The following is a 12,020-nucleotide window of genomic DNA, read 5'->3' on the forward strand; positions in this document are numbered from 1 at the left end:
AAGTTATAAAAGTAAGGCCGGGCGTGGTGGCTCAAGCCTGTAATCCCAGCACTTTGGGAGGCTGAGGCGGGTGGATCACGAGGTCAGTTCGAGACCATCCTGGCTAACATGGTGAAACCCTGTCTCTACTAAAAACACAAAAATTAGCTGGGCGTGGTGGTGTGCGTCTGTAGTCCCAGCTACTTGGGAAGCTGAGGCAGGAGAATCGCTTGAACCCGGGAGGCAGAGGTTGCAGGGAGCTGAGATTGTGCCACTGCACTCCAGCCTGGCGACAGAGTAAGACTCTGTCTCAAAAAAAAAAAAAAAAAAAAGATATAAAAGTAACATTCAGAGTGACTAAAAATGAATAAGCCTTTCTGAAACAGTAAATATAGTTTAGATTTTTTTCTGTATAAAAAATACCTAAAAGAGATTTATTACTGAAACTCTTAACTTATACTAATTCATTAGCAGAGTTCCTAATCTTAGATAAGGAAGGAGAACAACAACCTAAGAGGACATACTTAAAGAGATGAGAATGAATGACATACTTACAGAGATTAGAATGAATGTGCCCCAAACACAGGCAAAAAGGTAGAATGCACTAAGCTGACCAGATTCATTAAACTTGCTGTGTTTCGTTTTGGAGAAGTGCATTCGCCTGTTAATTTTCTAAAAATAAAAACAGCCATTAGTAATTAAGAATAAATTATAAATTATATTTAATATATGACTATCAGATTATGGAGAGCTAGTACTTTATAAAGTATAGATTTCCAAGACTGCATACTTACATCCAACATATACTCCTGAATAACGGCATGAATAATTATCGCCACTAGCATGTAGAAGAAAACTGTAGCCAAATCTTTGATACCATAGTAATAAAGGGACGCTGATTCAGTAGCTTGTTCTTCTGAAGACCAAAAAGGACACAAATACACAAAAATATACATAAGGTTATAAAAACAGCATTAAGTACAACATAGTTATGGAAACAAAGAAGAATAACCTAATAAAAAAGTTCTACATAAACATCATAAATAATGTGGTCTTGGACATCTTGAGTCTTAGGGGGGCAATGAAAATCAAGACTATCTAGAAATCTAAAGCTTAGAAATTACTTACAAAGATTTGACACTTTAGTCACAGCCACCAAACACCAAAAAAGAGGGAAGAGGAGGCCACACTCAATAAACTGATATTATCACAGGGGTATAAATTAGGTTGATAAAGTTATACTTAGCCTATTGACCTATTTTTTGCAAAGGGCTTTTGAAACTTTCTACTTCTACTTTCAAACTACACACTAAATTATGATTCTGATGGAAAAGCTGATTTGACCTGTATTTGATTTAGTTTTGATCTATAAGCAGCAGAGATAAAGGCAACTACTAAAGTTGTTTTTAATCCTTATAATTGCTATAATTTTTCAAAACAAATCTTTATCGAATACTTGTGAATTGATGACACTTATTCTTAAACTTTATGTTTATGGGGAACATATATGTAGAAGAGCTTTATTCTTCTCTGGCAAATTCAAATTTCAAAACAGTATTGTAGTTTTGAGTAACCTGATAACTAAATCACTAAATTAAATATTTTAAAAACTATACATAACTGAACAAAAACCCAACTCAGAGGCTAAGTGCAGTGGCTCACCCATGTAATCCCAACACTTAGGGAGGCAAGGATTGCTGGAGGCCCAAATTCAAGACTGATCTAGGTAGTACAGAGAGACTCCATCTCTATAGTAAATTGAAAAATTAGCTGGGCATGGTAGTATGCCCTTGTAGTCCCAGCTCCTGGGGAGGCCCAGAAGCTGGAGGCTGCAGTGAGCTATGATCACGCCACAGCACTCCTGCCTAGGCAAATTTGGCAAGCCCCTATCGTCTCTTAAAAACACACACATAAACCACCACCACCACAACAAAAAAACCCCAACTAAATGGGGTATACTACATTATCTTACATTTTAAACAAAAAACTGTGCAAGTTTACTGCCTAAACCAAAAAATACCCCATCCCTCGCCCATGCTAGTTAATTATATCACTGTATTAAATTACAATCAACTTCTAAGAAACACCTAATTTTTACATAGATTAAGAAATAACATTTTTGAAATAAAACCTAATAGTTTGGATGCTGTTACCAGATAATTCCTAGAGTTTATGAAAACATTTTCTGGAATCAAAATAATTGTTAAAAGTAGAGCACAAGAAAAAGTGAAAATAATCTTAGAAGGATTGCTATTACAGGTCCAAAATGTAACTTGCAGAAAAACTAAATCTGCCGTTGTACTTTTAGAGGCCTTGAATGAACAATGACATTTAAACAAATTTTAAAAATATCTCTTATAATTTTCTTAGGAAAAAAACAGAAGGCAGAGAAAGCAAAACAAAATTCTTTTATGGAATTTCAAGTCCATTCACAAAAATATATAGTAAACAGAAAACACATATAGGGTAAAGTCAATCAAAAACATCAGATCTTGTATTACAAAATGATCAAAATAACATTCAGTCACATCATGGATGAGATCTCTGATGATTAATTAATGCAGGACCTAGTATTCATGAAAATTTCCAAGTTTGTTCAACTGAATTTCTATTTACATAGAAAATTCTTAGTGTAAATTACCTACCTGTTGCCGGGAGGGTGACATTGTACTGAAGAGTAACGAAAATGATAGAAGCTTTTGCCGTTATCTAGAAAGAAGGAAAAAAAGATCAAGTCAATTTGTGACCCTCTCCCAAATAACAGATCAGGGGCAAAAACTTTATAAAACCTGTCCCTAAATTGAAGCACCAATGGCCCCCTAGTTCCTGTGGAACCCTGACAGACACAATGGAAATTACTGATTACCAAGGAGCTAATGTAATTCACCAGAATACTCTTCTGTGGTTTAGGTAAGATTGTGTAATTCATCCTTAACTTTAAGATTTCAAAAGACATTTTCTGCAGTTCCAGAAAACAGTTATTTGACAAATAACGATTCTCTACTCTAGCCCTACACAATGAATAAAAAGTTCCTATTAAGACAAATTTTAAGTATAAATTAATAAAATAAAAGGATGCACAGTTAGCATGAGAAAAGCAGATCAAATATAGGGTCTGTGGTATGGGTGTGTTAGTATCCCACACACCTAGCATAGTTAAGTGGTCAATAACTGTTTAACTGACCTGACTACTGGTAAAATTGGTCAGAATAGAAAAATGGAATGCTTACCCAATCTTTACAGGCACCAGGCAAAGTGCTAGACAAAAAAGGAGGAGATGAAGATGGATAAAATAATCCCTAATGACAAGAAGCTCCATTGTGTGAAGAGTATAGGTAAATAAACTGTTATAATACTGTAGAACAAGCGCTAATAGCTTGCACTATGGGTACTTGGGATAAACAATGAGCTTTGTTGGTTTTTTTTTCTGGGGTAGAATATGAAGGAGTTATGCTTTGCTGGAAAATAGGCATTCCCTAGGTTCACAAAGGGGGATGAAGAGGACAGCACAGATAGAAGAAACAGAGCATGGCAAGGTCAAGTAGCAGTGAACACAAGGCCAGGCACAGGATGCACATCAGGAAGTGTTAGAAACGACTAGAAACATTATTGAGTGCTAGAAAGGACCTTGTTTTCTGAGTTAAGTAGTTTAGATTTCATTTTTGCACAACTGGAGAACTTTGAGGATGGGAAAGTTCATTTATGTCTTTTAGAAGGATTGCTGTCTGTGACCTCCTAAGTGGTCTCCCAGGCCCCTTCAGATCCATTCTCCACACTGCAACTAGAATGATTTTCTGATCATGTTATCACATCCCCCTTCCCACCTGCTAAAAATCCTTTACTAGATTCCCATCTTTCTAGGAGAATGTGACCACAGGACTCTATGGTCTGCCTCCTCCCTCTGCCTCTGCAGCCTCAATCTCAGATCACTTCCTCCTGCTCCCTTGCCTCCTGCAGCACCTTCTACCACAGGGTCTCTGCACATGCTGTTCTATCTAAAATACGGTTGGAAAATCTTTCCCATCAGATCTCAGCTGCATCACACCTTTTCAAGGAAGTCTCCCTGCCTTCCTAGAGTAGGTCATTTCCTTTGTTAGATTATCTCAGAGAACTGTGTTCCTTTCCTTCAAAACCATACTCTGGCTTGATTATATTAATAATTTCTGTCTCAACCATTAGAATATAAGCTCCAATAGAACTGGGACCATGCCTGTTTCCACTCATCACTAGATTTTCAGAGCCCAGCAAGGGGCCTGGTACATATTAGGTAATCAATATCGCTGAATAAATATCAGTTAAAGTACAAACCAGAGTGAACATGCACCCAAGAATGAAACTTCTGCAAAAGACCACGTGAAAGATAATGAGGCCTGAACTAAGACAGTGACTGTGGGATAGAGAGGCACTCAGAAGACAAAATAAGGTTTGGTAAGCTAGAAGAAAGAGTACAAGGTTATTTATTGATACCTACAGCTGAGATTTCTGGAGATGTGCAGTAAGGCAGATCAGTAGAATTCAGTAGGGAGAATCCAGCTTAAATAAAGATTTGGGAGTCTCTTTTTACAGATAATAGCTGAAGCTGTGAAAATACATAAATCATATATGGGGAGTGCATAGTATTTGTAGAGAAGTAGGACGACATCAGACCTATGGAGAGAACAGGGAAAAAAGCAAAATCTTCAAGTCACTGAAACTAAGAAAAAATGGTCAGAGAGACAGAAAAAGAAATAAAGAGAGCTTGGAGTCCCAAAAGCCAAAGGGGAAACATTTCTAAAAGGTGTGGTTAATAAAGTCAAAGTTTCAAAACAGATGTGGGAGGAAAGAGAACAACAGACCGGACAATTAAAGAAGTCATCAGTGGTCACGGCTTGAGTGATTCCAATTAAGTAGTGAGAGCAGGAGCTGCATCGCAGTGGATTGAAGAACACAGGGGCACAAAGTGGTATCCAGTAGATGCCAGGTCAAAATTTATGTTGTTTTTAGGGTAGGAGAGATTGAGCTTGTGTGGGGGCAACAGTGAAGGCACCGGGGAAAAGGGAGAAGTTAAACACACAGGATAGAAAGAGAACAATGGATGGAGGCATATGGTAGGGAACAAAATTGTAAGGACTGAGTATTGCACTCTTGAACAACTTTTCCTCTTAGATGGGAAGAAGGCAGTAATGGACGGGACAGTTAAGTTCAAAAGACAGGAAAATGAGGAAAACCACCCTTGATAAACTTTTATTTTCCCTGTATGGGAAAAAAGCAATGTCACATATTAAGCATAATGGGGATGTGAATGATCACTATTTAAACAGTTCCCATAGGGAAAGGAGATGGCGAGGGAAAGTAAAAAGATCCCGGATGTGAAAGTCTGAGGTTAGAAACCTTTGATTTGCAATATTATCTACCAGCATAAGTATGACTTTCTCTGGGAATTGAGAGGCATAGAAAAGGCCAATAGTGGAGTAAAGACTGCAGGAAGAAAGGCAAAACAATGAGGGGGCTAACATACTGGAGAAAGGGAAAGGGGGCTACGGTACCACAACAGCTTTGACTAGGTAGAGAACCGACTTATGACTAGAACAAGGGAGGTGAACAAAACGTAGGTTGTAGCTGAACTCTGCTATCCTGGAATTCAGGAAGTGGAAGAAGTCAGGCTTGCATGACAAAGTGCAGGATACGGTCAGTAAAGTGAGTTGCTCAACTGGGTTAGATATGAAGGTCTCTTGAGTTGAAAAGGCTACTGAGGCTACTCTATTAAAATCTGGGTCATTAACAAGGACTCATTAGAGCAGAATGATGACATGAGTCTCCAGGGCAACACTACTTTCTTGTGATTATTTTTAGTAAAGTTGAGTGGTCACTACATTTCATTTAGTTTTGCTATCTTTGTTTAGACTATATATACACACAGTCTAAACAATATATATACACACACAATATATATAAAAACTATATATATATAACTATATATGTATATATATATACACTCTATCTCTTTTACACACAAATACTCCACATATCTGTTTCCAGTTTGTAATATGAAGTCACCACTGTCACACCTAAGAACACTTCGTTAAAGAGTCCCTTACAGGCTGGGTGCGGTGGCTCACGCCTGTAATCCCAGCACTTTGGGAGGTGAGGTGGGTGGATCACCTGAGGTCAGGAGTTCAAGACCAGCCTGACCAACATGGTGAAACCTCATCTCTACTAAAAATACAAAAATTAGCTGGGTGTTGTGGCGGGTGCCTGTAATCCCTGCCACTCGGGAGGCTGAGGCAGGAGAATTGCTTGAACCCAGGAGGCGGAGGGTGCAGCAAGCCGAGATCACGCCATTGCACTCCAGCCTGGGTGACAGAGCGAGGCTCCGTCTCAAAAAGAATCCTTTACAAACAACAAATGAGATTCTTCAAACATAAATTTAGCATCAGATTCTAAAAGCAGCAAAAATTAGATTATCCTTTTAGCCAGGCTTCCAAATAAAATTAAAATTTGGCCTCCAGCTTGTTTAGCATGTGACTTTAAGTAGAAGAAGAGGAAAAATGTAAACTACACACTCCAGAAAGTTTCAAGTTTAAGCCAGCAGTCATGCTCCCAGCCATTTCCAGGCCTCCTAAGCCTCACACACTGCTAGCATTGCTTCAGTTCAACTCACACCACAATTAATTAGTAGTAAGATAAGTTAGTTTAGAATATAAATAGGCTACAGAGATATATATAATGCACTCAAAAGTAAAAATACCTGAATTTATGAGTTTTGAACATTTACAGTACTGCTCTCCATTTACAAAAATGGAAAAATGAAAAAAGAAATGAGACTTATTCAGATGCATTTTAAATAGGTTACCAGAAACTGAAATGAAATACCTAATTCTATGCTGTACACAATGTCATGAATACAATAACATTTCTTTAATTAAGTGTCACTAGTTGGGGTTTGGTATCTTTTCTTGTTATATAGAGATGTTAACTATTTTGCCCTTGTTTTAGAGGAAGATGTGACTACTACATAGAGTGGATCCCTGAAAAGTAAAGACAATTCTGAATATCAAATTCCACTTCCAGTGGGGCTCAGTGGCACGTGCCTGTAGTCTCAGACATTCAGGTGGCTGAGACGGGAGGATCACTTGAGCCCAGGAGGTCAAGTTCCAGCCGAGGCAACACAGTGAGACCCTGTCTCAAAAAAAAAAAAAAAAAAGAGAGAGAGACCCTTTTGTAGTTCACAAGTGTGATGATTAGGGTTTCACACTTATATGTGAGATGTGTCTCTCCCTCAAACTTTGTTATGACCTGAAAACCTTACCTGTCATGAAAAGAAAGAAAAAAAGGGAAGAAAAAGAAAAAAATCCCCCAAACCTCGAAAACTGTTTCAAGATGGCTGAAACTGTAAACGTCCCCAAAATCTGTATGGCATAAAGAACTTGTAGATTTTGAATATCTTTCCTTTTGAATATATTTCCTTTATACACTCCTTAAAAGAAATACTTCTCTTGTGAATCCCTAATTTTTCACCCCTCCTCTACATCCTCACTTTCAGAAAGCTTCCCAAGTATCCCTAACATTTTTTGACCATTCAATTTTTCCTAACTCAAATATGAAGCCATTCATTGTATACTATGATTTGAATTACGTGGACAGATACTGACTGTAATAAAACTATGATTCTAAAATTTACACGCAATTTTTGATTAATGTGAAGTTCCCTGGAAATTAAACTCTTACATTACCACCAAACAGACTACTTTGTTAGCCTTTTCAGTATGTATAATCTCTTTAGATGCTAACTAAAGAGATTCCAGGCCCTTCTCTCACATAAAAATGCTTTCTACTTCCCAATTTTGGTGAGTTTTTAAAGAATAATAATAGCTACCACTTATTGCATGCCTCTTGCAAGCCAAGCATTGAACTAGGTTTAATACATATTGGTTAATTTAATTATCAGACTAACCCAATAAGCCCCATTTTGCAGATGAGGAAACTTCAGTTCTGAGCTGCCCTAGGTCACCCAGTTAGCAAGCTGCAGAGCCCTAACTTGAACATGAATCCCTTCAGCTCCAGAATCCATGCTTTTACAGTGTATCTGCATTGCTTCTTCATTTTGGCTAGTAATACAGTATTTCTTTCTTTGTTAATTTTTCTGTCGATTTCACCATAAATCCTCTGACATTTCCTCAATGTATCTGCACAACAGGCTTAACAATTCTGCAAAAAAAATCAATTTCTCTATTATTCTAGCACAAGTACTGTAATTCTATAATTATGTTAATTTTGAGATTCAGCAGCAATTGTTTCAAAAGTCGAATAGCAAAACTAACCTAGTCTACACATTCCTATATATAGATAACATGCTTTGAAATCCTAACACCTTAACATATGGTAAGAAAAAGGAACAACTCGCAGAAACTTTTGTGTATCACTTTAATGCTCACTTTTGAATTGACTTAAAAAACCTCTAGTATTTTTGTCTATTTAGATTTTCAAATTTTATAAATTTATATAAAGGTGAAAATCCACTGTTAAAAAAAATCACTAACATGTAAGGCAAGGTATAGGTGGTGGACTTCCCTAGAAATAAAGTAAGAGAATGTAAAATAGTTTACATAAAATCAAAGTTATACTATGTGTCAGAATTTCTGATTTATATTTCATTTCATTCAAAGCACTGCAAATATACCTTGCAGGTCACAGTACCCCTAAAATATGTTTTTAAAGTCAGGAAATCTTAACATGTGGAGACGGTTTATTACAAGTTACATAAAATTGAATATACTACATATATTAAAGTATCACTTTAAGATCAAAGTAGAAAGTATATACAAGTATCAAATTCAGAAAGTGAATACAAATGTTTAGCGTTGGGTTTTTTGTTTTTTTTTTTTTTTTTTGAGACAGGGTCTTGCTCTGTCCTTCAGGCTGGAATGCAGTGGTGAAACCTTGGCTCACTGCAGCCTCCACCTCCTGGGCTCAAGTAACTATCCCACCTCAGCCGCCCAGCTGCGACCACAGGTGCGTGCTATCACTCCTGGCTAATTTTTAAAAAATCATTTGTAGAGACAAGCTCTCCCTATGTTGCCTAGGCTGGTCTCGAACTCCTGTACTCCAGTGATTCTCCCACCTTGGCCTCCCAAAGTGTTGGGACTTACAGGCGTGAGCCAGCGCACCAGGCCTAGCACTGTATTTACCTTCACACCATATTATCTGAACCTTGCAAAAAATGACTGTGAGGAGAACAGTACAGGTGATGTTATTTCCTTATAAAGAGCAGAAAAATTGAGACTCAGACTTGGGGCACCCAGGAAGTAGGTGGCACAGCCCAGACTTAAAGCTTGAGAATGTTAGTTCCCTTCTACCTACCCTTTAACTATGCCTGCTACATCCTTAGCAGTGGTTTCAAACACGCACGACACAATCAAGGGTAAATGATATCTGTATCTAGATCCAGAAAAGCCCATTTGATGAGAGGCGAAAATAAGGTTAAAATATTATTTAATTTTAAAATAAAAAAAATAGGCTCCATGAAAAAAATGTATTCACCTTTTGGTCACTGGTAATATCACTGCATTAGGTTTTCTCAAGGATTCTTAACGTCGCTCTTATTTTTTTAAGCACTCCTATGTCCCAGGCACTATCCTAGACTCTGGAAATATAGACTCTTAAAAATACTCCAAAATCTCTACTCTCACTTGTTACATGCAGGAGAAAGGAGACAAAACAAGGCAGGAGCAAAATAATTTGTGTATTTACTGAGACATAAGGGCTCCAGATAAAAATTAAGGGAAAAAAGCAAAGGAATGAGGGCGTGTATTGAGGAGCGAGGGGAAAAACGTAGGATGTTACTCGTTCACCTTGCAAAGTTTATCATCCACATTCAACAGCTGTTAAATAAGCCATCAAAATACTAGATACGTGGGAAGAGAATTTACACACTCCTGACATTCCTATCCTCTCCTACTTCAAGAAACAAAATTACTCGACTCCTTGGCACCGCTGTTCAGAACCTCGATTTATCCATCAGAGCTTGTTTCTTTAAAGCATTAGGGCAAAAAGTTCGTTAACTGGTAATAATACCAATTGAAAAGACAGAAATTAAAACAATCCGGCCTGCCTCCACTGTGCGGGTGCCCGGCGGCCACCGCCCTTCAGGTCGAAAGCAGATGCCCGACTCCGGTTTCTTGCTCACCCCAATCTCGGAGCTACAGGGGGGCCCCCCTGTCACTCAGGCCTGTGGCCTCCAGGCTGGCACTCCTCAGACCCGGGACGGAGCCTCCGCCTTCCTCGGCCCTCGCGGGGCTGACGCTTCCGCGGCCGATGCTGGCAGTACCCCCAAGTCCGCCCACCCGCCCCGAGCCAGCTCGGCAGCGCAGGGGCCGCCCCCGCCCGCCCGCCGGCCCCTCGCCGGCTGCCACGTAACCCTTCGCGGGAACCAGGAACTGCGCCGCGCAGCCGGCGGGAGGGGGCGGCGGCGGGTCAGGAAGGGGGCGACGCGGCGGTCCCCACCCCCCTGCGGGCCGCGATGAGGCCCACCGAGACTTTGCATCCCCGGGCCGGCCGCCGGGGAGCTGCCGCCGGCGTGGGGCGGGGCAGGGCAGGCCTGTACCTCGGGGACTGAGGGGTCCGCACCTACCCCGGACCCGAGCCCCCCGCGGTCCTGGGCGAAGAAGCCGGGGCTGGCAGCTGGAGCCCGGGCCCGGGCAGAGGGTGGCGGGGCAGGCGGTTGGGGCTCGGGGCGGGCTCACCTCAAACATGAGCCCCAGCAGGAAGACCATCGCCACACAGGAGACGATGTCCGCGTGATTCTGCAGGACGAATTCGTGGCTCAACACCGGGGGGCTCTTGGTGCTCTTCTTGCGAATCGCCATGGTGGGGCCGCCGCCCGCGCCTGCAGGTGCTCCGCCCCGGCTCTGCTCTTCCCAGCTGCTCACCGACTCGCCGCTGCCGCCGCCTCCCCCTGGCTGCTCCTCACGGCCCCGCTGCAGCCGCTCGCTGGGGCTTCACTTCCCATCCCACAGCCAGTACGCAGCCGCCGGGCCGCCCGGGAGAAAAAAAAAAAAAAAAAGAAAAAAAAAACAAACAAAAAAAACAGCCAGCCCGCAGCGGCGGCGAGCATGCGCACCAGGGAGACGACGCTCGCTCGTGCCGCGGCCTCCTCCGCGAGCCCACAGCGCCACCTGGGGACCGGAGGCCGCAGGCTCGCGGCCGGGCGAGTTTGCTGGAACGTGAGCGGCGCTCCCCTGCTACGCACCGGGCCCGGCTTTGGGAGTCGTTTGAGGCGCGAGCTTCCTCCGCCTGCTCAGCAGCCTGAGACCGCGACCGGGTGCTCTCCCGCCCTCCTGGCCACCCAGGGATTGGGTGTCAGTGGCCTGTTGCACACTGCCACTTCTACAAGTGACTGCCACCGTCAGGATAATATAAAACTACGAATACTACCTGACTCCACAGGGGTACGGTGTATTCTCCAGTTTTAGCATCTGCCTTAAAAAATTAACCTTAGAGTTAAGCACTCCTGGGGACTTATTTCTACCCTTTGTAAGTTTGGACGAACTTAAAAAAAAAAGCTGACCCTATTCTGGTCTGCCTGGCCATCCCCACCCCCATCCCTGTCCCCGTCACCGTCCCCATCCCTACCCCCATCCCCCACTGGCCTCAGACTGAAGACGAAGGGATCAGTTTGGGCTTACTGGCTTCACGTATATGTAAATTAACATGTTTTAGTAATCAAAAAGTTGAAAAGGATCGTGGATAAAGACACGTCCTCCTCTTATCGTTTTGCCCAAACCAGGAGTCCTTTATATTCTTTTTCCTGAAGAATTGCTCTCCCGTTTACCCATGAGCCAAATGTAGAAACCAAAGTCATGCTAGATTGAGCCCTTTCAGGGCCCTTCCGCATCCGGTCATCACCAACCCGGGGCAGTCCTATCACCCGGCTTCTCCACTACCACAGTCCGAGGGGACTTGCCTCTTGCCTACAATATTACAACTCTGGTGTAACCACTTAGTGGTTTAAGAATGTGGCTTGTTAAATCAGAATTCTGCCACTTATTACTTGTATGATCAAG

At 41.6% G+C, this 12,020-nt stretch overlaps 1 protein-coding gene and 1 non-coding gene across 5 annotated transcripts in view; one reads left to right on the plus strand and one right to left on the minus strand.

Moving 5' to 3' along the window:
* Positions 1 to 11,535, minus strand: part of TRAM1 (translocation associated membrane protein 1) — a 33,453-nt gene extending 21,918 nt beyond the window's left edge. For 2 of the 4 annotated variants that reach the window (XM_033203387.1, XM_033203386.1), the window contains exons 1-4: positions 10,701 to 11,535; positions 2,625 to 2,688; positions 774 to 895; positions 535 to 651 (exon numbers count right to left, since the gene is read on the minus strand). In XM_033203387.1, the coding sequence (XP_033059278.1) occupies positions 535 to 651; positions 774 to 895; positions 2,625 to 2,688; positions 10,701 to 10,823 (426 nt within the window). In that variant the 5' untranslated portion in view covers positions 10,824 to 11,535. Of the gene's footprint in view, positions 1 to 534; positions 652 to 773; positions 896 to 2,624; positions 2,689 to 10,144; positions 10,395 to 10,700 lie in introns of those variants that run through there. The other 2 variants (XM_033203389.1, XM_033203388.1) reach the window with 2 other exon arrangements.
* Positions 7,172 to 7,278, plus strand: LOC117079721. Its single transcript, XR_004435573.1, has one exon. It is a non-coding gene; the product is annotated as a small nucleolar RNA U13 (small nucleolar RNA).
* Positions 11,536 to 12,020: the final 485 nt, after the last annotated feature.

The sequence above is a fragment of the Trachypithecus francoisi genome, unplaced genomic scaffold (assembly GCF_009764315.1).
Source record: "Trachypithecus francoisi isolate TF-2019V2 unplaced genomic scaffold, Tfra_2.0 Lachesis_group7, whole genome shotgun sequence".
NCBI lineage: Eukaryota > Metazoa > Chordata > Mammalia > Primates > Cercopithecidae > Trachypithecus > Trachypithecus francoisi.